The 27,726-nt window shown below is 46.3% G+C and overlaps 1 protein-coding gene across 2 annotated transcripts; it reads right to left on the bottom strand.

Moving 5' to 3' along the window:
• Positions 1 to 3,271: 3,271 nt before the first annotated feature.
• Positions 3,272 to 27,492, bottom strand: LOC115115466 (pseudokinase FAM20A-like). 2 transcript variants are annotated; one of them, XM_029643946.2, is made up of 11 exons: positions 26,141 to 27,492; positions 22,495 to 22,688; positions 22,257 to 22,307; positions 19,732 to 19,810; positions 19,544 to 19,636; positions 8,102 to 8,217; positions 7,782 to 7,962; positions 4,349 to 4,458; positions 4,137 to 4,218; positions 3,988 to 4,047; positions 3,272 to 3,823 (listed from the first exon to the last, which is right to left on the bottom strand). In XM_029643946.2, the coding sequence occupies exons 1-11, from the start codon at positions 26,533 to 26,535 to the stop codon at positions 3,544 to 3,546; spliced, it is 1,641 nt and encodes a 546-aa protein (XP_029499806.1). In that variant the 5' UTR covers positions 26,536 to 27,492; the 3' UTR covers positions 3,272 to 3,543. The 2 variants fall into 2 exon arrangements, with proteins under 2 accessions (XP_029499806.1, XP_029499807.1); XM_029643947.2 differs by lacking the exon at positions 26,141 to 27,492 and adding an exon at positions 24,469 to 24,601.
• Positions 27,493 to 27,726: the final 234 nt, after the last annotated feature.

Raw genomic sequence — 27,726 nt, 5'->3', positions numbered from 1 at the left:
CCAGGCAGCTGTTGTGGGGGGTTAAGTGCCTTGCTCAAGGGCACAACGGCAGGTAATGGCATCTAGGATTTAATACCAGCAACCACTTCCTGACAGATTGTCACTATACCCACATAAACTGACAGGACAGGTGAAGGAAAATCCCCTGGGGGGCCTCACATTCGGTTTTGTTTCAGTGCATATGAAGGAAGGAGATAAAGGAAGCCCCTTCAGACTATTGAGATGCACCCCATTGATGGTGGTCACTGAAATTAGATGTTTAACTGTTGGTGGATTCGTTTCTTGTAAGAATAGTATTTTGAACAATTACCAAGCATGATGGTGTGAGCAATGACCACAAAAAGGCTTGAAATGGGTTGAATGAAACTGATACACACTTCATCAGAAAGCTTATAAAGTTGGTAAACCCAGAACCCACTCTGGGTTTATTCTTGTTGCTGACACCTTATAAAACTGGCAAACATAGGCTCCCTTCAGTAGTGTTGGGCAGAAGCCAAACTTCATTTGGCATGATTTAATATAGGCTCTTTAAAATAGTTGTGGTTATTCTCCCTCATCAAAAACATCAGGATGCATTTGATTTATAGTCAGGACAGTAAAAAGGTCCAGACGTGATGAAATGGCATCCAACAGAACGTTGTTTGAAGACAAAGCTTTGTTTCAGACTAGTTAGAACAAAGTAGAGCTTGTGGTGATATGATAAGCTGCATGTCCACATACAGTACTGTAGCTGTGATGAGGAAGTATCTATGTCAGGGTGTGTTATGGTTGGGTTGGTGTTGTGAAACCACTTAAAGGGCTGACAAACAGACAACGAAAGAGACAGATGCATCCTGATGAGACAGACAGACACCTCCTAATGTGACAGACAGATACCTCCTGATGAGACAGACAGACACCTGTTCAGACAGACAGACAGACAGATACCTCCTGATGAGACAGACATACACCTGTTCAGACAGACAGAAAGACAGACACCTCCTGATGAGACAGACAGACACCTGTTCAGAAAGACAGACACCTCCTGATGAGACAGACAGACACCTGTTCAGACAGACAGAAAGACAGACACCTCCTGATGAGACAGACAGACACCTGTTCAGAAAGACAGACACCTCCTGATGAGACAGACAGACACCTGTTCAGACAGACAGACAGACACCTCCTGATGAGACAGACAGACAGACACCTGTTCAGAAAGACAGACACCTGTTCAGACATACAGAAAGACAGACACCTGATGAGACAGATAGACAGACACCTGTTCAGACAGACAGAAAGACAGACACCTCCTGATGAGACAGAAAGACAGACACCTCCTGTTCAGAAAGACAGACAGACAACTTCTGATGAGACAGACAGACAGGGATTAAATGCTGTGTCTCCCCCACCCCTCACCCCCTTCTCTCAGTCACAACCTCTTTTAATTAGCTTTCTCTCTTTCCCCCCCAAAGATGACGTCTTGTTTGTACTCCAAGGTGCCCGGTGACATACAGGTGACCACATAGCCCAAGGACACAGGAGACATTTTGACAAAACAGGCTGTATCATTTCAAACGTTGGACTTGAAAGACGAGCAGTAGCGCTGTGTGGGTACAATCACAGGGGAATTCAAGCCAGTAAAAAAGCTATATTCAAATCAAATGTTATTTGTCACACTCACCGAATATAACAGGTGTATACCTTACTGTGAAATGCTTACTTACAAGCCCTTAATCCACAGTTCGAGAAATAAAGTTAAGAAAGTATTTACTAAATAAACTAAAGTAAAAAATACAATAAAAAGTGACACAATAAAAGAACAATAACGAGGCTATATACAGGGGGTACCGGTACTGAGCCAATCTGCGGGGGTACAGGTTAGTCGAGGTCATTTGTACATGTAGGCAGGGGTAAACCTATGATGCGATACTTGCATTGTTTACTCTATAACCCGTTCGTTCATACAACACCGTGATTTACAATAAGGCTGTGACAACAAAAAGACAACAGTCACATAGTGGCGGAATAAATTCAACTACACGTACGTTTGTTTCATCACAAAACCAAAGAGCAACATCTGTCTGGTGAAGTCCACAAAGAAAATATTGCATGTTAATATAAGCAAGTTAATATTTCGACAGTTTACTAAACAACTAGTGATTTTGAGTTACTGCATGTCAGCACAAAGACAACGGGAGCACTGCCTCCTCTATTCCAGCACCATTCCATATTAACCATTTAAACATCATCAAATCCACAAGGCTATATATGCTTAGTTTAATATTGAAAACAAACAAAGATGCCAAAAACAATTTTGTCCAATCAATATAGCTAAATATCATGTGGCTGTCCATGGTACTGATTTCTGTCGGTGTGTGTGTGCTTGTGTGGGGACTCACTACTTATAGACTAGTTGAACGCCAATGCCGTCCTTCTCTCTTTCATGTTGGCGGAATGATCTATGGTTTTGTACTAGTTTTTTGTTTTCATAGGCTACCTAGCTAAAATGCTTGCTAGCCTAATTTCCTCGCATAGGTAGCAATGAACCAGCTGAGTTAGCTAGCTAGTTAATGTGAGAGTACTAGACTACATATTGAACTTCAATCGTCTCAGGCCAGTGGCACAATATATGGATCTATGGTTAGATTGGAATTGCCGTCATAACCATTGGCCTGTAGAGAGAATCGGCATCAAAATCACAAGTCCAAATTCCCATCTCCATCCATGGCTTGGGAAAGGGACGATTTAGCAAGCTAGCTACTGCAGGACATCAACACAAGCAGACCAGAAACACACACACTTTTCTGACAGTGAAGTTTTGCTCAGGATGTGATTTGATTGGTGTGAAGCCAAATCCAAACTGGGCTCCCTTGGAGGTGTTTTGCTGAAGCAGTACAACCCACAGTTGAGCGCAGCTCAATGCTGATTGGCTAATTATGTTATACTTTTTTTTATCAAGGGAGGCCTTGTTGACATCAATCAATCAAACGCTACGGCGGCACCATGTCATACTCTTTTGGTCCAGACAGCATCAGATACACATACTGAGACTACACATACTGACACATACTACACATACTACACATACTGAGACTACACATACTGACACATACTGACACATACTACACATACTGAGACTACACATACTGACACATACTACACATACTGAGACAGAGGGGTGCTGTTTCCCTCGCTCAGAATATTTCTCCGGTGAGATTCAGACACTTGTGAATTGACGGAAAATTATGAAAACAGAGAGACAAAAGATACATTATTTTATTCATATATATATTTTTTATTTTTTATTTTGGGGGAAGCCTGTCTTCCCTTGGCATCCATGAATAGACACCACTGAAAACGAGTGCAGAATGTATTACTCTGTGAGAGAGACCAGACACTGTGCTTCCTGCTTTACAGGACAGGTTCACCTGCCATTATGATCCTCAGGCTGTCCTTAGTCTATAGTTACCTTCCCTTGCAGGACTTGGGGATACGTCCAAAATGCCACCCTAATCCTCTATTATAGTGCACTTCTCCGTTTGGATTCCTTAGTAACCTTAATTACTTCTCCTTGTTGGGCATAGCCACTGGTTTGACAGACTCAGGCATGACGGAGGTATCAACAAAGTCTGTGGTGATCACCTGAGCCTCTCCCAGCCTGCGCACACACCTGTGGACTGTCTTCAGGACGCGCTGCAGCCGGCGGTCCAGGGCCTGCAGGTGGGGCTCAGCGAGGACCGGCTGCAGTGCGTCTCCTCCCAGGGACTCCCTCATCACGTCACTGAGCCTATAGTGGTCCTGTGAGAGGAGCTGCAGCCGCAGCAACGTGGAACGCTTTATACTGAGAGGTGAAGAGGGGCGGGAGAGGGGGAGAGAGAGTGCGGGAGAGATGGGCAGAGAGTGAGACTTGACTCAACAGTTGCCATGCCAAATGTTTTCAATTAAGGTTCAATATTGGTGTTAGTTAATCTGTATTAGTGACTAGTGTATGCTCTCCATATTTACATGCAGCACTGTGACAGTGGGGCCAGTATGGACATCTCATCATGAGAATGCTTCCCAAACCTGAAACACAGGAAGTGATGTCATCATAAGGCAACGACAAATATTCACTTGTACAATGACTGAAGTTATATAACAACTCTAGTACCCACCCTTTGGCGTTGTCAAAATGAAGAAGGAAACCTTCATCGCCAAACTTAGTGAAGATCTCATAATGGTGCCTGTCCATGTTAACTGGGGGAATGAGCCAAGAACAAATGTTCACTCACATAGGACGACAGAGAAAAGCAGAGCACTGCATAGGTAATAGGGTGTGAAGGATGAGGACAGGGGTTAATCAGGGGTGACGGGTGGTAGTACGTACCAATCAGGAAGTCAAAGATGGCCATATCTATGATGTTGAGCAGCCTGTTCCCTGAGTTGTAGGGATACAGACGCTTTATGGTGTCACAGTAGAAGGGGTTCACCTCCCACCTGGTAGAGACAGACAGATTATAACAAGATATTATAATATATTATGACAAGATATGAATGTTCTGTCTGCCATATTGACTTATCATAAATTAACTTTCAAAATGGAAATAAGATGCTCCAAAATGGAAAATGGGAAGAGATATGTAGGTCTCAGGGTTACAGTCTCAGGGTTAAGGTCTCAGGGTTACAGTCTCAGGGTTAAGGTGTCAGGGTTAAGGTCTCAGGGTTAAGGTGTCAGGGTTAAGGTCTCAGGGTTACAGTCTCAGGGTTAAGGTCTCAGGGTTATGGTCACAGTGTTAAGGTCTCAGGGTTACGGTCTCAGGGTTAAGGTCTCAGGGTTAAGGTGTCAGGGTTAAGGTCTCAGGGTTAAGGTCTCAGAATTAAGGTGTCAGGGTTAAGGTATTAGGGTTATGGTCACATTGTTAAGGTCTCAGGGTTAAGGTCTCAGGGTTAAGGTCTCAGGGTTAAGGTGTCAGGGTTAAGGTCTCAGGGTTAAGGTCTCAGGGTTACAGTGTCAGGGTTAAGGTCTCAGGGTTACAGTCTCAGGGTTACGGTGTCAGGGTTAAGGTCTCAGGGTTAAGGTCTCAGGGTTAAGGTCTCAGGGTTAAGGTGTCAGGGTTAAGGTCTCAGGGTTAAGGTGTCAGGGTTAAGGTCTCAGGGTTAAGGTCTCCGGGTTAAGGTGTCAGGGTTAAGGTCTCATGTTTAAGGTCTCAGGGTTAAGATCTCAGGGTTAAAGTCTCAGGGTTAAGGTCTCAGGGTTAAGGTCTCAGGGTTAAGGTCTCAGGGTCAAGGTCAAGGTCTCAGGGTTACAGTGTCAGGGTTACGGTCTCAGGGTTAAGGTCTCAGGGTTAAGGTGTCAGGGTTAAGGTCTCAGGGTTACAGTGTCAGGGTTAAGGTCTCAGGGTTAAGGTCTCAGGGTTAAGGTGTCAGGGTTAAGGTCTCAGGGTTAAGGTGTCAGGGTTAAGGTCTCAGGGTTAAGGTCTCAGGGTTAAGGTCTCCGGGTTAAGGTGTCAGGGTTAAGGTGTCAGGGTTAAGGTCTCAGGGTTAAGGTCTCAGGGTTAAGGTCTCAGGGTTAAGGTCTCAGGGTTACGGTGTCAGGGTTACGGTGTCAGGGTTAAGGTCTCAGGGTTAAGGTCTCAGGGTTAAGGTCTCAGGGTTAAGGTGTCAGGGTTAAGGTCTCAGGGTTAAGGTCTCCGGGTTAAGGTGTCAGGGTTAAGGTGTCAGGGTTACGGTGTCAGGGTTACGGTGTCAGGGTTAAGGTCCCAGGGTTAAGGTGTCAGGGTTAAGGTCTCAGGGTTAAGGTCTCAGGGTTAAGGTCTCCGGGTTAAGGTGTCAGGGTTAAGATCTCAGGGTTAAGGTCTCAGGGTTAAGGTCTCAGGGTTAAGGTCTCAGGGTCAAGGTCAAGGTCTCAGGGTTACAGTGTCAGGGTTACGGTCTCAGGGTTAAGGTCTCAGGGTTAAGGTGTCAGGGTTAAGGTCTCAGGGTTAAGGTCTCAGGGTTACAGTCTCAGGGTTACGGTGTCAGGGTTAAGGTCTCAGGGTTAAGGTCTCAGGGTTAAGGTGTCAGGGTTACGGTGTCAGGGTTAAGGTGTCAGGGTTAAGGTCTCAGGGTTAAGGTCTCCGGGTTAAGGTGTCAGGGTTAAGGTCTCAGGGTTAAGGTGTCAGGGTTAAGGTCTCAGGGTCAAGGTCTCAGGGTTACAGTGTCAGGGTTACGGTCTCAGGGTTAAGGTCTCAGGGTTACGGTGTCAGGGTTAAGGTGTCAGGGTTAAGGTGTCAGGGTTAAGGTCTCAGGGTTAAGGTCTCAGGGTTAAGGTGTCAGGGTTAAGGCCTCAGGGTTAAGGTCTCAGGGTTAAGGTCTCAGGGTTAAGGTGTCAGGGTTAAGGTGTCATGGTTAAGGTGTCAGGGTTAAGGTGTCAGGGTTAAGGTGTCAGGGTTAATGTGTCAGGGTTAAGGTCTCAGGGTTAAGGTGTCAGGGTTAAGGCCTCAGGGTTAAGGTCTCAGGGTTAAGGTCTCAGGGTTAAGGTGTCAGGGTTAAAGTCTCAGGGTTAAGGTCTCAGGGTTAAGGTCTCAGGGTTAAGGTCTCAGGGTTATGATGTCAGGGTTAAGGTCTCAGGGTTAAGGTCTCAGGGTTAAGGTCTCAGGGTCAAGGTCTCAGGGTTACGATGTCAGGGTTACAGTGTCAGGGTTACAGTCTCAGGGTTACAGTCTCAGGGTTACAGTCTCAGGGTTACAGTCTCAGGGTTACGGTCTCGGGGTTAAGGTCTCGGGGTTAAGGTCTCGGGGTTAAGGTCTCAGGGTTAAGGTCTCAGGGTTAAGGTCTCAGGGTTAAGGTGTCAGGGTTAAGGTCTCAGGGTTAAGGTGTCAGGGTTAAGGTGTTAGGGTTATGGTCACAGTGTTAAGGTCTCAGGGTTACAGTCTCAGGGTTACGGTGTCAGGGTTAAGGTGTCAGGGTTAAGGTGTCAGGGTTAAGGTCTCAGGGTTAAGGTGTCAGGGTTAAGGAGTTAAGGTTATGGTCACATTGTTAAGGTCTCAGGGTTACAGTCTCAGGGTTACGGTGTCAGGGTTAAGGTGTCAGGGTTAAGTTCTCAGGGTTACGGTGTCAGGGTTACGGTGTCAGGGTTAAGGTGTCAGGGTTAAGGTCTCAGGGTTAAGGTCTCAGGGTTAAGGTGTCAGGGTAAAGGTGTTAAGGTTATGGTCACAGTGTTAAGGTCTCAGGGTTACAGTCTCAGGGTTACGGTGTCAGGGTTAAGGTGTCAGGTTTAAGGTCTCAGGGTTACGGTGTCAGGGTTACGGTGTCAGGGTTAAGGTCTCAGGGTTATGGTCTCAGTGTTAAGGTCTCAGTGTTAAGGTTTCAGGGTTAAGGTGTCAGGGTTACGGTGTCAGGGTTAAGGTCTCAGGGTTAAGGTCTCAGGGTTAAGGTCTCAAGGTTACGGTGTCAGGGTTACGGTGTCAGGGTTAAGGTCTCAGTGTTAAGGTTTCAGGGTTAAGGTGTCAGGGTTACAGTCTCAGGGTTAAGGTGTCAGGGTTACGGTGTCAGGGTTAAGGTCTCAGGGTTAAGGTCTCAGGGTTAAGGTCTCAAGGTTACGGTGTCAGGGTTACGGTGTCAGGGTTAAGGTCTCAGTGTTAAGGTTTCAGGGTTAAGGTGTCAGGGTTACGGTCTCAGGGTTAAGGTGTCAGGGTTACGGTCTCAGGGTTATGGTGTCAGGGTTAAGGTCTCAGGGTTAAGGTCTCAGGGTTATGGTGTCAGGGTTAAGGTCTCAGGGTTAAGGTCTCAGCGTTAAGGTGTCAGGGTTAGGGTCTCAGGGTTAAGGGTTGTATGCTTACTCCTCCCTGCCAGTGAAGGTGTATGATCGTTTCCAGGGGTTGGGGAGCGAGATACGAGGGGCAATGCTGAGACCGGGGAGGTAGGCTGACATGGAGCCCTCCAGCAGGTCAGGGCTCCCACACACTGCATACTCAGTCTTACACACGTACAGACACTTGGCAAAGAAACATGTGTTGTTTGCTGTTTGAAAGAGAATAGACATAGATATAGATTGGTATAAACCAGCAGTACGCCGATTTCATCATTGTCTTTTAATCATAGACTGATTATTTAAGACCTAGGTTGCAGTGTAATATCTACCTGAAGGGGTAATGCCTACCTGGAGAAGTAAAGAACACACTCCTTAGGTCCTCGTTGTGAGTGGTCAGGAGAATCTCCCCCGTCACGTTCACCAGCCTGCCCACCACCGGCGGTACCCTCCGGAAGTCCAGGATTCTAGAAGAGAGAAAGACAAGAGTTCCATTCTGATGAACACAAACTCATACATTTTCTACGACTCACAGTTCTAGAAGAAAGAGTTCCATTCTGAACAGAACACACAATATAAAGTCAGATGAACTCTTGCAATCTCTCACCTCAGTTGACACACACAAAGTCACAGGAAATGAATTAAACTTGAATTATTTGTATACATAATATCAGCTATGTGATTGTCTCCGTTCTCCGTTGTGTAATCTAGCAGGTGTTGACGTGTAGCAACAGCCACTTCCCCCAGGGCCATATTGACAGTCTGACAGGCCTGTGTGTCTCAATAACAGTCATCAGTCAGTATCTGAGGCTGGATAAAGAGATGTTATTGAGGTGCTGTCTTGGCTGGCATATCTCTCCTGCTGATTGGGTCTGATAATGATAAGGCCTCTGGCACAACACAGAGACAGAGAGATAGAGACAGATACACAGCATAGAGACACAGACACAGAGACAGATACACAGCACAGAGACACAGACACAGAGACAAAGAGACAGATACACAGCACAGAGACACAGACACAGAGACAGAGAGACACAGACACAGAGACAAAGAGACAGATACACAGCACAGAGACACAGTACAGAGACACAGAGACAGAGAGACACAGACACAGAGACAAAGAGACAGATACACAGCACAGAGACACAGTACAGAGACACAGAGACAGAGAGACACAGAGACACAGCACAGTGACACAGACACAGACACAGAGACAGAGAGCAAAATACACAGAGACACAGCGACAGAGACACAGAGACAGAGACACAGCACAGAGACACGGAGACACAGCACACAGAACTATATATTGTGAGGTAAAAATCTATTTAATATAATAACTTAACTTACAGTACCAGTCAAAAGTTTGGACACACCTACTCATTCAAGGGTTTTTCTTTATTTTTTTACTATTTTCTACATTGTAGAATAATAGTGAAGACATCAAAACTATGAAATAGTACATATGGAATCATATGCCATCCCATCTGGTTTGCACTTAGTGAGACTATAATTCGTTTTTCAACAGGACAATGACCCAAAACACACCTCCAGGCAGTGTAAGGGCTATTTAACCAAGAAGGAGAGTGATGGAGTGCTGCATCTGTCACGAATCCCGTTTCCTGAGTCTGTTTTTTGCCTGTGTTCTGGAGGGGTCTTGCCACCAGATCCTGAACCAATGCAAGTGGGGCGACACGGGCTAACTAAGGAGGAGCGCCAACGTAGACGTGAGACCAACAGCTGTCTCTACTGTGGTAGCTCGGGACATTACATCTCCGCTTGTCCACAGCGCCCGTTAAACTGCCCGGCTCGCTAGTTTTGGGAGGAATTTTAGCGAGCCAGTTTCAACCTCTCAAAAATCCTGTCAGACCCCGTTTTCCTGCGACCCTTATGAATAAGGATCAGAGCTTAGAGATGAACGCTTTTATCGATTCAGGTGCCGATGGCAGCTTTATTGATGCCGACTTGGTGGAACAGCTGGGGCTTTCCAAGGAGCAATTGCCGGAAGCCATTGAAGCAACCACTCTGAACGGCAGTAGTCTGGCACGGATCACTATGAGGACTGAACCGGTTAAGATGTTGTTGTCGGGAATCATTCAGAGTTTATCTCCTTCTTCATTCTGTCCTCGCCCCATGTTCCTCTGGTTCTTGGTTACCCCTGGCTGAAGGAACACAATCCCTCGTTTGATTGGGTGACGGGTAAGGTAACTAGTTGGAGCATTGATTGTCATGCTAACTGCCTTAGAACTGCCTGTTCTCCTGCCGTTTCCAGTCAGGTCAGTGACTCTGCTCCTCCTGATTTGTCCCTGGTTCCAGAAACATATCACGAGTTGGGTGAAGTATTCAGTAAACAGAAGGCTCTGTCCCTTCCTCCCCACCGACCTTATGACTGTGCGATTAATCTGTTTCCTGGAGCTGCCTTTCCCAAGGGACGGTTATACAGTATCTCTCGACTTGAACGTGAGGCCTTGGAGACCTACATCAAGGAGTCTCTAGCTGCAGGTCTCATTCGGCCCTCGTCATCACCTCTAGGAGCAGGATTTTTTTTTGTGAGCAAGAAGGATGGCTCTCTTCGACCGTGTATTGATTATCGTGGTTTGAATGATATTATGGTCAAGAACAAGTATCCCCTGCTCTTGATGAGCTTGGCTTTCGATTCTTTACAGGGTGCTACGGTTTTTACGAAGCTTGATTTACGTAATGCTTATCATTTGGTTCGGATCAAAGAGGGGGACGAGTGGTTGACTGGGTTCAATACTCCGATGGGACATTTCGAGTACCAGGAGATGCCGTTTGGACTGACCAACGCTCCTGCTGTGTTCCAAAGTATGGTGAATGACGTTCTGAGAGATATGATTGGTATTTTTGTGTTCGTTTACCTGGATGATATCCTCATCTTCTCGAAAGAGCTTTCTAGCCACGTTCAGCATGTCAAGCAGGTCCTGCAGCGGTTATTGGAGAACCGTCTGTTCGTGAAGGCTGAGAAGTGTGATTTTCACGCCCACACGACGTCCTTCCTCGGGTACATCATCTCCAGGGGAGAGATCAAGATGGACCAAGAGAAGGTTCGGGCGGTTCGGGATTGGGTCCAGCCCGGTACGAGATTGCAGCTCCAGAGATTCCTGGGGTTTGCGAATTTTTATCGGAGGTTTATTCTGAGGCAGACCGAGCATTTCTAGATTTGAAGGGCCGATTCACCAACGCCCCGATTCTCTCTCAACCTGACACTTCCCGTCAGTTCGTTGTGGAGGTGGATGCGTCTGATGTGGGGGTGGGCGCCATCCTGTCCCAGCGTAGCTCCACTGACGGTAAACTCCATCCCTGCGCCTTCTACTCTTGTCGTCTTTCTCCAGCTGAAAGAAACTACGATGTGGGTAACCGGGAGCTTCTCACTGTGAAGCTTGCCTTGGAGGAGTGGCGTCACTGGTTGGAGGGAGCGGAGCAACCGTTTGTGGTCTGGACTGACCACAAGAATCTGGCTTACGTGCAATCGGCTAAACGTCTCAACTCCCGTCAGGCCCGGTGGGCTTTGTTTTTTGGACGCTTCAATTTTTCCCTGACGTTCCGACCTGGGTCGAAGAACGGGAAGGCGGACGCCCTGTCCCGGATGTTCTCCAAGACGGAGGAGAGTGGGGCCAAGACTGAGACGATTCTTCCCCAGAACGTTGTTGTGGGAGCCGTTACATGGAGGATTGAGGAGGAGGTGATGGCGGCTCTTCGGACACAGCCCGGGCCCGATAACGGTCCACCCGGTCGGTTGTTCGTGCCTGAGTCGGTTCGTTCAGCTGTCCTTCAGTGGTCCCACGCCAGCAAGATAGCTTGTCACCCTGGTGTTGCTCGGACTATGGCGCTACTGCGCAGACGATTTTGGTGGCCTGCCATGGGAGAAGATACCCGGAGGTTTGTTGCCGCTTGTCCTGTTTGTGCGCAGAATAAGAGTACCAATCGGGCCAGCTCTGGGCTTCTTCACCCCCTACCTATTCCCCGGCGACCTTGGCCCTGGATTTTGTCACGGGGTTGCCCTCTTCTGTTGGTAACACGGTTATTCTGACCATTGTGGATAGATTCAGCAAGTTTGCCCACTTTGTTCCCCTCTCCAAGCTGCCTTCTGCCACTGAGACGTCCGAGATCCTGGTTAGGGAGGTGTTCAGGGTCCACGGGTTGCCTTGTGACATTGTTTCTGACCGTGGTCCTCAGTTTACCTCTGCTGTCTGGAAATCCTTCTGTTTGGCCATTGGAGCTACAGTCAGTCTCACATCTGGATTTCACCCCCAATCTAATGGTCAGGCGGAGAGAGCCAACCAGAAGATGGAGTCCACGCTGCGCTGTCTTGTTTCCTCTGATCCCACCTCTTGGTCCTCTCAATTACCCTGGGTCGAGTATGCTCATAATACTCTCCCTTCATCTGCCACTGGGATGTCTCCCTTCCAGTGCCTGTACGGTTACCAACCTCCCTTGTTTCCTTCTCAGGAGCGGGATCTCTCGGTTCCTTCTGTCCAGACCCACATTCGTCGTTGCCACCGCACCTGGCATCGGGCCAGGAAGGCCCTCCTTAAGGTTTCTGACCGGTATCAGATCCAGGCGAATCGTCGCCGTATTCCTGCCCCCGCTTATACCGTCGGAGATAGGGTTTGGTTGGCTACACGGGATCTTCCTCTACGGACTGAGTCGAGGAAACTGTCACCAAAGTTCATTGGTCCGTTTGTAGTGGAGAAGATCATTAATCCTGTTGTGGTCCGACTCAAGTTGCCTGCTACACTAAGAGTACATCCCACCTTTCATGTCTCCTGCCTCATGCCGGTTCTCCTCAGTCCTCTGTTGCCCCCTCCTCCTCGTCCTCCTCCTCCTCGGATGATCGGAGGTGGTCCTGTCTACACGGTGCGCTGCATCATGGACTCCAGACGGCGGGGTCGAGGGTTCCAGTATTTAGTGGATTGGGAAGGATATGGTCCTGAGGAGAGAAGTTGGATTCCTCGGCGTCAGATCCTTGACGATGACCTGCTTCGTGACTTTTACCGCCTCCACCCTGGCGCTCCGGGTAGTCCGCCCGGTGGCGTTCGTCGGAGGGGGGGGGGGGGGGTACTGTCACGAATCCCGTTTCCTGAGTCTGTTTTTTGCCTGTGTTCTGTCCTGGAGTGTTTTTTCCGGCGTCCTGGAACGCACCCTGTCTGGTTGCCGGGCAATGTAGCCAGTTGGGAATTCTGATTACCCGCACCTGTATCCCATCAGTCCTGATCATCATCTCTCCTCTTCATAAGCCCGGACCTGACATCCATTCCCTGCCGGATCGTTAGCCATGAACAGTATGTTGTGCCATAGTATCAGCCTCAAGTTGGATAGAATTTGTTTTGTTGTTTTTTACGTATTGCTTGCCTTAAACTTACCTCCGTTTGTTCTGTCTTCAGTTACTCACCCGGATCATTTACCCAATTCCCGCCTGGTCGTCGGAGGATTCCGCTACCCCATTGGATCCACCTATTTACTCCCATCAACTCACCACCGCTGCCCGCTACGCCACCTGGATATATCTACCCATTCACATTCACTTGTAAATAAATACTCACCTTCTTCCTACTCTCCTTGTCCTGGTCTGCTTCTGGGTTCGATTTTGAAAGAACGTGACAGCATCAGATGACCTGGCCTCCACAATCACCCAACTTCAACCCAATTGAGATGGTTTGGGATGAGTTGGACCGCAGAGTGAAGGAAAAGCAGCCAACAAGTGCTCAGCATATGTGGGAACTCCTTCAAGAATGTTGGAAAAGCATTCCAGGTGAAGCTGGTTGAGAGAATGCCAAGGGTGTGCAAAGCTGTCATCAAGGCAATCGGTGGCTACATTGAAGAATTTCAAATATAAAATATATTTAGATTTTTTAACACTTTTTGTTGGTTACTACAGGATTCCATGTATTATTTCATAGTTTTGATGTCTTCACTATTATTCTAAAATGTAGAAAATAGTAAAAAATAAAGAACAACCCTTGAATGAGTAGGTGTGTCCAAACCTTTGACTGGTACTGTACTTGAGCTTTATTTGTGGTTTTTAGCCTACACCCAGTTACACCCTTCCATGCTGTTGTTTTGTCTCAAGGTATAACAACCCCATTGACTTGCTGTCTTGTTTGATTTTGGGTTGACAAGCTGTGACTCTAATGACTGTATTTGACTGATGACTCACTTGAGTTAATGTGTAGTAACCTGGAGGCATGGAGGTTAGAGAGACTTTACAGTAGACATCCGTAATTACACCTGTGTGTGTGGAAATGAAATGCCTTGCTGGGGAAGGACACATGTCGAAATAGTGGAGAGACCATAATCTCCCAAGGAAACTACCATTCAGAAACTCAGCGATGTAGGTACAAGTTTCAGGCTTTGTTTGTTGGGAGACCACTTGGAGATACAATATGAGATACAGCATGAGATAGAGTATGAGATACAGTATGAGATACAGCATGAGATAGAACATGAGATAAAGCATGAGATAGAACATGAGATACAGTATGAGATACAGCATGAGATAGAACATGAGATAAAGCATGAGATAGAACATGAGATAAAGCATGAGATACAGTATGAGATACCGTATGAGATAGAGCATGAGGTACAGTATGAGGTACAGTATGATATACAGCATGATATAGAAAATTAGATAGAAAATGAGATACAGTATGATATACCGTATGAGATAGAACATGAGATAAAGCATGAGATAGAACATGAGATGCAGTATGAGATAGAACATGAGATACAGTATGAGATAGAACATGAGATAGAACATGAGATAAAGCATGAGCTAGAACATGAGATACAGTATGAGATAGAACATGAGATAGAACATGAGATAAAGCATGAGATAGAACATGAGATACAGTATGAGATAGAACATAGATAAAGCATGAGATAGAACATGAGATACAGTATGAGATAGAACATGAGATAGAACATGAGATACAGTATGAGATACAGTATGAGATATAGCATGAGATAGAGTATGAGATACATAATGAGATACAGTATGAGATATGATATGAGATACAGTATGAGATACAGTATGAGATATGATATGAGATACAGTATGAGATACAGTATGAGATAGAACACGAGTTACAGTATGAGATACATCATGAGATAGAACATCAGATAAAGTATGAGATACAGTATGAGATGGAACATCAGATAAAGTATGAGATACAGTATGAGATACCATATGAGATACAGCATGAGATACAGTATGAGATACAGTATGAGATAGAACATTAGATAAAGTATGAGATACAGCATGAGATAGAACATGAGATAACGTATGAGATAGAACATGAGATGCAGTATGAGATACATAATGGGATACAGTATGAGATAGAACATGAGATACAGTATAAGATAGAACATGAGATACAGTATGAGATAGAACATGAGATACAGCATGAGATAGAACATCAGATAAAGTATGAGATACAGTATGAGATAGAACATGAGATACAGTATGAGATACAGTATGAGATACAGCATGAGATACAGCATGAGATACAGTATGAAATACCGTATGAGATACAGCATGAGATAGAACATTAGATAAAGTATGAGATACAGCATGAGAAAGAACATGACACACAGCACGAGAAACAGTATGAGATAGAAAACAGATAAAGTATGAGATACAGTATGAGATAGAACATGAGATACAGTATGAGATACAGCATGAGATACATTATGAGATACCGTATGAGATACAGTATGAGATAGAACATTAGATAAAGTATGAGATACCGTATGACATAGAACATGAGATACAGTATGAGAAACAGTATGAGATACAGCATGAGATACAGTATGAGATACCGTATGACATAGAACATGAGATACAGTATGAGAAACAGTATGAGATACAGTATGAGATGCAGCATGAGATAGAACATGATATACAGTATGAGATACAGCATGAGATACAGTATGAGATACCGTATGAGATACAGTATGAGATACAGCATTAGATACATTATGAGATACAGTATAAGATACAGTAGGAGACACAGTATGAGATAGAACATGAGATACAGCATGAGATACAGCATGAGATACAGAATGAGATACAGTATAAGATACAGTAGGAGACACAGTATGAGATAGAACATGAGATACAGCATGAGATACAGCATCAGCTACAGAATGAGATACAGTATGAGGTAGAACATTAGATACAGCATGAGGTACAGTATGAGATAGAACATGAGATACAGTACGAGATACATCATGACATAGAAAATGAGATACAGTATGAGATACAGCATTAGATACATTATGAGATAGAACATGATACAGTATGAGATACAGTATGAGATACAGCATTAGATACATTATGAGATAGAACATGATACAGTATGAGATACAGTATGAGTTGAAATATGAGATACAGCATGGTACAGTCTCTGACCTCCTCCCTATAGCCTCTCTCGTCGTTGTTGGTGATCAGGCCTACCACTGTTGTGTCTGCAAACTTAATGATGTTGTTGGAGTTGTGCCTGGCCATGCAGTCGTGGGTGAACAGGGAGTACAGGAGGGGACTGAGCACGCACCCCTGGGGGGCTCCAGTGATGAGGATCAACATGGCAGATGTGTTGCTACCTACCCTCACCACCTGGGGGCTGCATGTCAGGAAGTCCAGGATCCAGTTGCAGAGGGAGGTGTTTAGTCCCAGGATCCTTAGCTTAGTGATGAGCTTTGAGGATACTATGGTGTTGAACGCTGAGCTGTAGTCAATGAATAGCATTCTCAAATAAGTGTTCCTTTTGTCCACGTGGGAAAGGGAAGTGTGGAGTGCAATAGAGATTGCATCATCTGTGGATCTGTTTGGGCGGTATGCAAATTGGACTGGGTCTAGGGTTTCTGGGATAATGGTGTTGATGTGAACCATTACCAGCCTTTTAAAGCACTTCATGGCTACGGATGTGAGTGCTACGGGTCTGTAGTCATTTAGGCAGGTTGCCTTCGTGTTCTTAGGCACAGGGGCTATGGTGATCTGCTTAAAACATGTTGGTATTACAGACTCAATCAGGGACATGTTTAAACTGTCAGTGAAGATACCTGCCAGTTGGTCAGCACATGCCCGGAGCACACTTCCTGATAATCCGTCTGGACCCAGAAGCCTTGTGTATGTTGACCTGTTTAAAGGTCTTACTCACGTCGGCTACGGAGAGCGTGATCACACAGTCTTCCGGAACAGCTGATGCTCTCATGCATGCCTCAGTGATGCTTGCCTTGAAGCGAGCATAGAAGTGATTTAGCTCATCTGGTAGGCTTGTGTCACTGGGCAGCTCGCAGCTGTGCTTCCCTTTGTAGTCTGTAATAGTTTGCAAGCCCTGCCACATAAGACGACCATCGGAGCCGGTGTAGTATGACTCAATCTTAGCCCTGTATTTACGCTTTGCCTGTTTGATGGTTCGTTGCAGGGCATAGCAGGATTTCTTGTAAGCTTCCGGGTTAGAGTCCCGCACCTTGAAAGCGGCAGCTCTGCCCTTTAACTCAGTGCGAATGTTGCCTGTAATCCATGGCTTCTGGTTGGGGTATGTACGTATAGTCCCTGTGGGGATGACGTCTTCGATGCACTTATTGATAATGCCAATGACTGATGTGGTGTACTCCTCAATTCCATCAGAAGAATCCCGGAACATGTTCCAGTCTGTGATAGCAAAACAGTCCTGTAGTTTAATATCTGCTTCTTCTGACCACTTTTTTATAGACTGAGTCACTGGTGCTTTCTGCTTTAATTTTTGCTTGTAAGAATGAATCAGGAGGAAAGAGTTGTGGTCGGATTTACCAAATGGAGGATGAGGGAGAGCTTTGTATGCGTCTCTGTTTGTGTTGCACATTTAACATGTTGATAGAAATTTGGTAGAACTGCTTAAGTTTCCCTGCATTAAAGTTTACAGCTTATTTCCTTATACAGCTGACTGAGTGTGGTCTTAGTGCAAGCATCTGTCTATGGTGATAAATAAACAGCCACAAAAAGTATATCTTAAAACTCTGTAGACAAGTAGTGTGGCCTGCAATTTATCACAATATACTCTACTTCAGGCGAGCAAAATCTAGAGACTTCCTTAGATTTCGTGCACCAGCTGTTGTTTACAAATATGCACAGACCCCGTCCCCTGTCCCCCGTCTTACCAGTGTGCTGTTCTATCTTGCTGGTGCAGCGTATTTCCCGCTAGCTGAATATGCATGTCGTCATTCAGCCACGATTCCGTGAAACATAGGATATTACCATTTTTGATGTCCTGTTGGTAGGATATTCATGATCATACCTCGTCTAATTTATTGTCCAATGATTGCACGTTGGCGAGTAATATTGACGGTAACGGCAGCTTTCCCACTCGCCTTCTGTGGGTCCTGACGAGGCATCCCGCTCTGTGTCCTCTGTACCTGCGTTTCTTCCTCTTGCAAATAATGGGGATGTTGGCCCTGTAGGGTGTTTGGAGAATGTCCTGTGCGTCTTGCTTGTTGAAGAAAAAATCTTTGTCTAGTCTGAGGTGAGTGATCGCTGTCCTGATATCCAGAAGCTCTTTGTCTAATCCGAGGTGAGTGATCGCTGTCCTGATATCCAGAAGCTCTTTGTCTAATCCGAGGTGAGTGATACAGTATGAGATACGGTATGAGATACAGTATGAGATACGGTATGAGATACAGTAGGAGTTGGAATATGAGATAGAGCATGAGATACTGTATGAGATACTGTATGAGATACAGTATGAGATACGGTATGAGATACAGTAGGAGTTGGAATATGAGATAGAGCATGAGATACTGTATGAGATACTGTATGAGATACTGTATGAGATACAGTATGAGATACGGTATGAGATACAGTAGGAGTTGGAATATGAGATAGAGCATGAGATACTGTATGAGATACTGTATGAGATACAGTATGAGATACTGTATGAGATACTGTATGAGATACAGTATGAGATACTGTATGAGATACAGTATGAGATACTGTATGAGATACAGTATGAGATACTGTATGAGATACTGTATGAGATACAGTATGAGATACTGTATGAGATACTGTATGAGATACAGTATGAGATAGAGCATGAGATACTGTATGAGATACAGTATGAGAGACAGTATGAGATACGGTATGAGAGACAGTATGAGAGACAGTATGAGATACGGTATGAGAGACAGTATGAGAGACAGTATGAGATACGGTATGAGATACGGTATGAGAGACAGTATGAGAGACAGTATGAGATACGGTATGAGAGACAGTATGAGAGACAGTATGAGATACGGTATGAGAGACAGTATGAGAGACAGTATGAGAGACAGTATGAGATACAGTATGAGACAGAACATGAGATGTAGTATGAGATGCATCATGAGATACAGTATGAGATACAGTATGAGATAGAACATGAGATACAGTATGACATACAGTATGAGATACAGTAGGAGATACAGTAGAAGTTACAGTAGTGGATAGAGTAGGGGATACAGTAAGATATGCAGTATGAGATACAGTAGTGGATACAGTAGGAGATACAGTATTAGATACAGTAGTGGATACAGTAGGAGATACAGTAAGAGATGCAGTATGAGATACAGTAGTGGATACAGTAGGAAATACAGTAGGAGATACAGTATGAGATACAGTAGTGGATACAGTAGGAGATACAGTATTAGATACAGTAGTGGATACAGTAGGATATACAGCATGAGGGGAAGATAAAGGTTTAGTCATTAGTCAATATTAGTCAATATTAATATTAGGAGAGTACATGTTTTCAAGTTTACCTGTCCAGGTGAAAAGCAGCAATCTCAGCATTGTGTCTCTGGAAATCGACAAAGTAGAACACATCACCAGGAGTCTCCTGGTCTCTCTGCTGTCTGAGGAACAAATGATTCATAGAATTACAGTACTTCTCAAAATATCACAACAAACCAGAGCACTCCCCCTGATTGATTTCCCCAGAAACATTCACCTCATGGGTTTGAACATGGCCTTGCCAAAGTTCTGCATCTTCAGGGCCAGCTTGAGGTGGTGTCCACTGGGCTTTACCACTGAGAGAGAGAGAGAGAGAGAGAGAGCGAGACAGAGAGAGACAGAGAGAGACAGAGAGAGACAGAGAGAAAGACAATACATATCAGACATGAACCACTCCGCCAACCCCTGTCCTCAGACTGCTGTGTGTCTCTCAGCTGTCCTCAGACTGCTGTGTGTCTCTCAGCTGTCCTCAGACTGCTGTGTGTCTCTCAGCTGTCCTCAGACTGCTGTGTGTCTCTCAGCTGTCCTCAGACTGCTGTGTGTCTCTCAGCTGTCCTCAGACTGCTGTGTGTCTCAGACTGACTGTGTCTCTCTCAGCTGCCCTCAGATTGCTGTGTCTCTCTCAGCTGCTCTCAGCTGCTGTCTCTCTTAGCTGCTCTCAGACTGCTGTGTCTCTCTCAGCTGCTCTCAGCTGCTATGTCTCTCTCAGCTGCCCTCAGACTGCTGTGTCTCTCTCAGCTGCTCTCAGACTGCTGTGTCTCTCTCAGCTGCCCTCAGACTGCTGTGTCTCTCTCAGCTGTCCTCAGACTGCTGTGTCTCTCTCAGCTGCCCTCAGATTGCTGTGTCTCTCTCAGCTGCTCTCAGCTGCTGTCTCTCTTAGCTGCTCTCAGACTGCTGTGTCTCTTTCAGCTGCTCTCAGACTGCTGTGTCTCTCTCGGCTGCTCTCAGACTGCTGTGTCTCTCTCAGACTGCTGTCTCTCTCTCGGCTGCTCTCAGACTGCTGTGTCTCTCTCGGCTGCTCTCAGACTGCTGTGTCTCTCTCGGCTGCTCTCAGACTGCTGTGTCTCTCTCGGCTGCTCTCAGACTGCTGTGTCTCTCTCGGCTGCTCTCAGATTGCTGTGTCTCTCTCGGCTGCTCTCAGACTGCTGTGTCCCTCTCATTTGCTCTCAGACTGCTGTGTCTCTCTCAGACTGCTGTGTCTCTCTCAGCTGCTCTCAGAATGCCGTCTTGGCCAACCTTAGCTCGTTATAAAAACCTATCCAAAAAACACATAGTTGGTTTGGAATCTGACCCAAGTTCCAATCCTTGTGGTTTATTGTTGACTCTGTTCAATATTATTTTCCCTGCTCTACATCTGTTTCTGCCTGGACCTAGTCCCAATGATAAGGCCAGATGGAGGACTACCTTCAGCAGGGTTTCTTTATGTCTGGCTACTCAGCATGCTGCATCACAGAGCAAAGCTAACCAGTATTCATAAAGACATACGCTTCTCCTCCTGATTCCAGCTGATTCAGCTTAGTCTTCTGAAGTTGTATCTAATTCGTTGTTTACAATCTCTCTGTTGTGTTTAACTGGAGGGGAATCAAACAGACACAAACAAGCTTTGAAGAGCAAAAGGCACACTGTCGCTTTTCAGCCGTTCAAGAAGAATTGGTTGAAAAATGTACGAATAAAAGTAGGACAGAGGAACAGAGGATTTGTGTGTGTTGTCGCTGAGGTTGGAGCCACCAGTGTGTGTGTGTTGTCGCTGAGGTTGGAGCCACCAGTGTGTGTGTGTTGTCGCTGAGGTTGGAGCCACCAGTGTGTGTGTGTTGTCGCTGAGGTTGGAGCCATCAGTGTGTGTGTGTTGTCGCTGAGGTTGGAGCCACCAGTGTGTGTGTGTTGTTGCTGAGGTTGGAGCCACCAGTGTGTGTGTGTTGTTGCTGAGGTTGGAGCCACCAGTGTGTGTGTGTTGTTGCTGAGGTTGGAGCCACCAGTGTGTGTGTGTTGTTGCTGAGGTTGGAGCCACCAGTGTGTGTGTGTGTTGTCGCTGAGGTTGGAGCCACCAGTGTGTGTGTGTTGTCGCTGAGGTTGGAACCACCAGTGTGTGTGTGTTGTCGCTGAGGTTGGAACCACCAGTGTGTGTGTGTGTGTGTGTGTGTTGTTACTGAGGTTGGAGCCACCAGTGTGTTTTCAGGGAGTGTGGTTGAAGGAGATACAAATCTTAGAATGCAGCAGGTTGCTGTTAGGTGAGATTGGTTGGTCGGTCGGTCGGTCTCTGTCTGTCTGTCTGTCTGTCTGTCTGTCTGTCTGTCTGTCCGACTGTCTGCTGTGGCATCACCACACTCCTACTCTCTGAGATAAAGCTTTTTAAAGAACACTCTGCCTTTGACCTAAATGAGTCTGTCTCTGCTCTCTGCCTCCAGGGATGTGACTTATGAAGTTCTGGAGATGCTACTTTATGATCCTTGGATGAAAACCAAAGTCTTGTCAGTGGTGCAACAGGGTGTTTGGCTCTGATAGCACGACTGAGCACCGAAGGATATAACAGGGAGAAAGAAACTACAAAAGAACCAGTCATGAAGAGGACTGTGTCAACTGATTCTCTTTCCTCTCATTTCTCTCCCTGTTCTCCTCAAAACAACCATTGACACGCCAGAGCATTATAGAACACGTTTTAAAAGGAATGTATGTTCGAACACAAAACACACAAATCATGCAGACACAGAACAGTGCAGATATGTTGACATGACAGGACCTTACCCTGGGTACAGTCACATGCTCCTTTGAGGGCCTTTTCATCTTGAGTGTAATCTGCATAAAGACATTTCTGCAATGAATACCTATAACAATTATATAAATGGTTAATTATTAAAGCACAAGGTCCTAAAGCACCTACATGCACTGTTGACGGTGACTTTAATGCTCATATGAATTGTTATAACACTCATATGAATACCACTTATATGAATGGTTATAACTCCCATAAGACAGGTCCTACCTGCGCTGATGACAGTGGTGGCCTGCATGTCTTGCAGCAGGCGGGTGATGGCGGGGTCATCACGGGCGTACAGGGCATAGCGGTTGATGCCCAGGTGGAACTTCAGCCAGCTGGCCTCAGGGTCAAAGGTCACCTGGTGTTCCAGCATTGTCATGTTGAGGGCCGCTGCAGCCTCACTGTACAGCTTCATATGCCTAAGGGAAAGAGGTGTGGGGGAGAGAGAGAGGGAGAGCGTGGGAGTGGGGTTAGGGTTATGCATAGCCTTGTCCTTGCTGTACAACATCATATTGTATGCCTGAGGGGGAAAGAGAGGTGGTCAAAACGAGGTCATGGTTAGGTACGCCAAACGAGTTATCCTTGAAAACCTGCGATACGCACTGTGAAACTCATACAGTATCAAATCAAATCAAATGTGATTGAAAGCGCCTTTAAAAATCCAACTCCCACGGTCAGGGCAACTGTTGCGTCACAGGACCAACAATCATCCAAACTAGCATATTTCCACAGAGGAGAACAGACTGAGAGGAGAACAGACTGAGAGGAGAACAGACTGAGAGGGAGAACAGACTGAGAGGAGAACAGACTGAGAGAAGAACAGACTGAGAGGGAGAACAGACTGAGAGGAGAACAGACTGAGAGGGAGAACAGACTGAGAGGAGAACAGACTGAGAGAAGAACAGACTGAGAGAAGAACAGACTGAGAGGAGAACAGACTGAGAGGAGAACAGACTGAGAGGAGAACAGACTGAGAGGAGAACAGACTGAGAGGAGAACAGACTGAGAAGGAGAACAGACAGAGGGAGAACAGACTGAGAGGAGAACAGACTGAGAGAAGAACAGACTGAGAGGAGAACAGACTGAGAGGAGAACAGACTGAGAAGGAGAACAGACTGAGAGGAGAACAGACTGAGAGGAGAACAGACTGAGAGGAGAACAGACTGAGAGGAGAACAGACTGAGAGGAGAACAGACTGAGAGGAGAACAGACTGAGAGGAGAACAGACTGAGAGGAGAACAGACTGAGAGGGAGAACAGACTGAGAGGGAGAACAGACTGAGAGGAGAACAGACTGAGAGGAGAACAGACTGAGAGGAGAACAGACTGAGAGGAGAACAGACTGAGAGGAGAACAGACTGAGAGACTGAGAGGAGAACAGACTGAGAGGAGAACAGACTGAGAGGAGAACAGACTGAGAGGGAGAACAGACTGAGAGGAGAACAGACTGAGAGGAGAACAGACTGAGAGGAGAACAGACTGAGAGGAGAACAGACTGAGAGGAGAACAGACTGAGAGGAGAACAGACTGAGAGGGAGAACAGACTGAGAGGGAGAACAGACTGAGAGGAGAACAGACTGAGAGGAGAACAGACTGAGAGGGAGAACAGACTGAGAGGGAGAACAGACTGAGAGGAGAACAGACTGAGAGGAGAACAGACTGAGAGGAGAACAGACTGAGAGGAGAACAGACTGAGAAGGAGAACAGACTGAGAGGAGAACAGACTGAGGAGAACAGACTGAGAGGAGAACAGACTGAGAGGAGAACAGACTGAGAGGAGAACAGACTGAGAGGAGAACAGACTGAGAGGAGAACAGACTGAGAGGAGAACAGACTGAGAGGAGAACAGACTGAGAGGAGAACAGACTGAGAGGAGAACAGACTGAGAGGAGAACAGACTGAGAGGAGAACAGACTGAGAGGAGAACAGACTGAGAGGAGAACAGACTGAGAGGAGAACAGACTGAGAGGGAGAACAGACTGAGAGGAGAACAGACTGAGAGGAGAACAGACTGAGAGGAGAACATTCTGAGAGGAGAACAGACTGAGAGGGAGAACATTCTGAGAGGAGAACAGACTGAGAGGAGAACAAACTGAGAGGAGAACAGTCTGAGAGGGAGAACAGGCTGAGAGGAGAAAATTCAAAGACAAATGCAGAGTATTCTCTGAGGAAAACATTTGTAGTGGCAAAGCCTACACACCACCTCCCTCTTGGACTCTCTGACTCCCACTCGGAGCTTCCGAGCTGTTCGCCCTCCCGGAGGAATCTCCCTTCCTTCCTTTCCTCCTCTCCTGACACTGCTGTATACATATCCCCACAGAAACGGTATGGGCAGGAATCACTCCTGATCCAAAGCAAACATTCAGACCATTGAGGAGGCTGGGGAAGCATGTTGTATTGTTGCACTGTTGTGCCAGTTTTGACTGCGGTGAGTGGGAGGGTTGGTTGTTTCACTGTGTTTAAGGATCATCAGCTGTTGTGGTCAGATGATAGGAGGGGTCGTCAAAGCAAGTGTATTCATTAAGAGTATTCTTGACCCAACTGGCCCACAGTGACATGTCTGTGTAATCAGGAAGGCTGCCCACAGACCACAACCAAATACCACAAACCCACAGACCAGGGAGCAAGCAGCTAGCTGCACAACCACATCGCCCTCCTCTTTCAGTGCTCTTGATTCAGACTATGATAATGTATGCCACACACATGCACCATAACCGTAGTGGTTGACCTGGAAGGTCTACAGTATACTATAACTGCCTATTTTCAGCGTCAGATGAAACAGTCCAAACTGTCCACAGAAGTCCCCCTAAAAACCATCCATCCTCTCACTAAGTGCATTTCTCTTCTGTTAACAAGCTGCTACAAGACACTCCCACTAAGCCCTAGAGGAACCATTGTTATGTGCATATTTAAAACACAGCTAAGGGGGAGAAATCTTCTCTCTTCATATTTCTTGTGTTTTTCCACCATTGGAGCCCAAACAGGATTTCTCTGAGAGGAATGCCCTGTGATTGACAGGATTAAACAGGATTTCTCTGAGAGGAATGCCCTGTGATTGACAGGATTAAACAGGATTTCTCTGAGAGGAATGCCCTGTGATTGACAGGGTTAAACAGGATTTCTCTGAGAGGAATGCCCTGTGATTGACAGGATTAAACAGGATTTCTCTGAGAGGAATGCCCTGTGATTGACAGGATTAAACAGGATTTCTCTGAGAGGAATGCCCTGTGATTGACAGGGTTAAACAGGATTTCTCTGAGAGGAATGCCCTGTGATTGACAGGGTTAAACAGGATTTCTCTGAGAGGAATGCCCTGTGATTGACAGGGTTAAACAGGATTTCTCTGAGAGGAATGCCCTGTGATTGACAGGGTTAAACAGGATTTCTCTGAGAGGAATGCCCTGTGATTGACAGGGTTAAACAGGAGCGAAGACAGCTACAGTCTCTTCAGCTCTTACTGGTTTAAAGGGTTTGATCGGGTTTAAGGGTCTTGTTTACCTAGCACAGGGAGATCCAGACATAGGCTCTCAATGACATGTGAGTGTTGCTACCAGCCCTCCATTAAATGCTGTTTATGACATCGACTTTAGAGACAGTTTATAGGATTAGTCTTTATGGGAAAATTGCTTGCCGAAGAGAAAAAGTGTTGAGTTGATGACGTGCCTGTGCTTGTGTGCCTGTGCGTGTGTGTGTGTGCCTGTGCATGTGTGTGTTTCTGCATGTGTCAGGGATCCACAGCCGTCGTGTCAGTGACCCTACCCCTCCACCACAGCCAAGCCACAGTAGGGAAAATGTCTAGTCCCACCAAACTAAATCACAACCATAAAACACTGAGAAAGGTCTAAACTCTGGTCTCTGTGTACTGTACTCACCGTTCCCAGCGCGAGACCTTCCTCCTGTAATACTCCATTAGCTCTTCCGACTGCATCAGCCTCTCTTCCAGCCCCAGCTCCGGTATCTGAATGTTATACAGGGGGTGAGCAAACAGCCTCCCCAGCTTCGAGCCCCAATCTGTGGGGTCGTCCGTAGCTCCGACCCCCTTACCCTGGAGGTCTATGGAGGTGATGTTGGAGAACCAGGGGATAGTGAGGCCACTGTACCCAGCAAGGGTGAAGTTAGTCCCCCTGGAGGAGGGACAGAGGCAGGCTCCATTCCCTGGTCCTGGTTGTCTTTGGCGGAGCTTGGGGAGCAGGACGAAGTAGAGGTCAGCGGTGAAAATGGCTGTGAGGGTCACAGCCAGGAGCAGACGATCTCTTCTCATCATCATACTGGGAGGATGGAAGAGTGAGGAGACAGAGAGAGAGAGATGGAGGGGAGAGACAGAGAAATACAGGGAGATGGAGGGGAGAGACAGAGAGAGACCAGAGAGAATGATGGAGGGGAGAGACAGAGGTCAGATCCGGGTCTCTATCTCTATGTAATCTTCCTGGATGAAGGCGGTCAAAGCCCCAAACGTGTTGGACACAGTCAATGTTCCAGGTTCCAGGTGCTTGTTCTGGCTCAGACCAGATGAGAGACTGTGTTGCTCACGCCAAGTGATAAGTTGCAATGTGGCTCCAAGCAGAGGTCCACTTGGCTTTGTTAAAAGAGAGTGTGTGTCCACCTCTTGTCAAAGCAGTATGTAGAGTGCAGTTCAGTTAACTTCTGTCTTCCTGGTCTTGCTCTGATGATGTGTGTGTATTTGTTGCACGCTGTAAGTGGGAGGTTGCAGGTCTAAGTCCAGTGTGTGTGTATGTGTGTGAATATCCTGGCTGCCTCCTGAACACATTCCTCTTGATCTGGAACTAGCTCTGGCGAACAGTGTTCTCTGAGCAAAGACATCTGAGTGCGTGTTTGTGTTTGGTGTGTTTCTGTCAACAGATTTACAAGTGTTTGTGCATGTGTCTGAGTTGGTCTCTTTGTATGTGTGTGTGGTGTATGTGTGGTGTGTGTGTGTGTGGTGTGTGTGCTAGGTAATCCTTCTCATTGTAATTGCCTTGTTTCTGGTCATGTCTTCTGTTCTCCTCTCCTCTGTTTTTTTTATTTTTAATGTATCTGTTATTTTACCAGGTAAGTTGACTGAGAACACGTTCTCATTTACAGCAACGACCTGGGGAATAGTTACAGGGGAGAGGAGTGTCAGGTGTGAAAACAAACACTTTCAACAACCTCTTAACACCCCCTCAACAACCTACCAACACCCTCTCAACAACCCCTCAACACCCTCTCAACACCCCCTCAACACTGTCTCAACATCCTCTCAACACCCTCTTAACACTCTCTCAACAACCCCTCAACACCTCTCAACACCTCTCAACATCCTCTCAACACCCCCTTAACACTCTCTCAACAACCCTCAACACCTCTCAACACTGCCCTCAACATCCTCTCAACACCCTCTTAACACTCCCTCTCAACACCTCTCAACACCCTCCCAACACTGTCTTCAACATCCTCTCAACACCCCCTCAACACCTCT

The sequence above is a fragment of the Oncorhynchus nerka genome, linkage group LG28 (assembly GCF_034236695.1).
Source record: "Oncorhynchus nerka isolate Pitt River linkage group LG28, Oner_Uvic_2.0, whole genome shotgun sequence".
NCBI lineage: Eukaryota > Metazoa > Chordata > Actinopteri > Salmoniformes > Salmonidae > Oncorhynchus > Oncorhynchus nerka.
The sequence above is the reverse complement of the archived record's forward strand: the minus strand, read 5'-3'. Positions and strand labels throughout refer to the sequence as shown.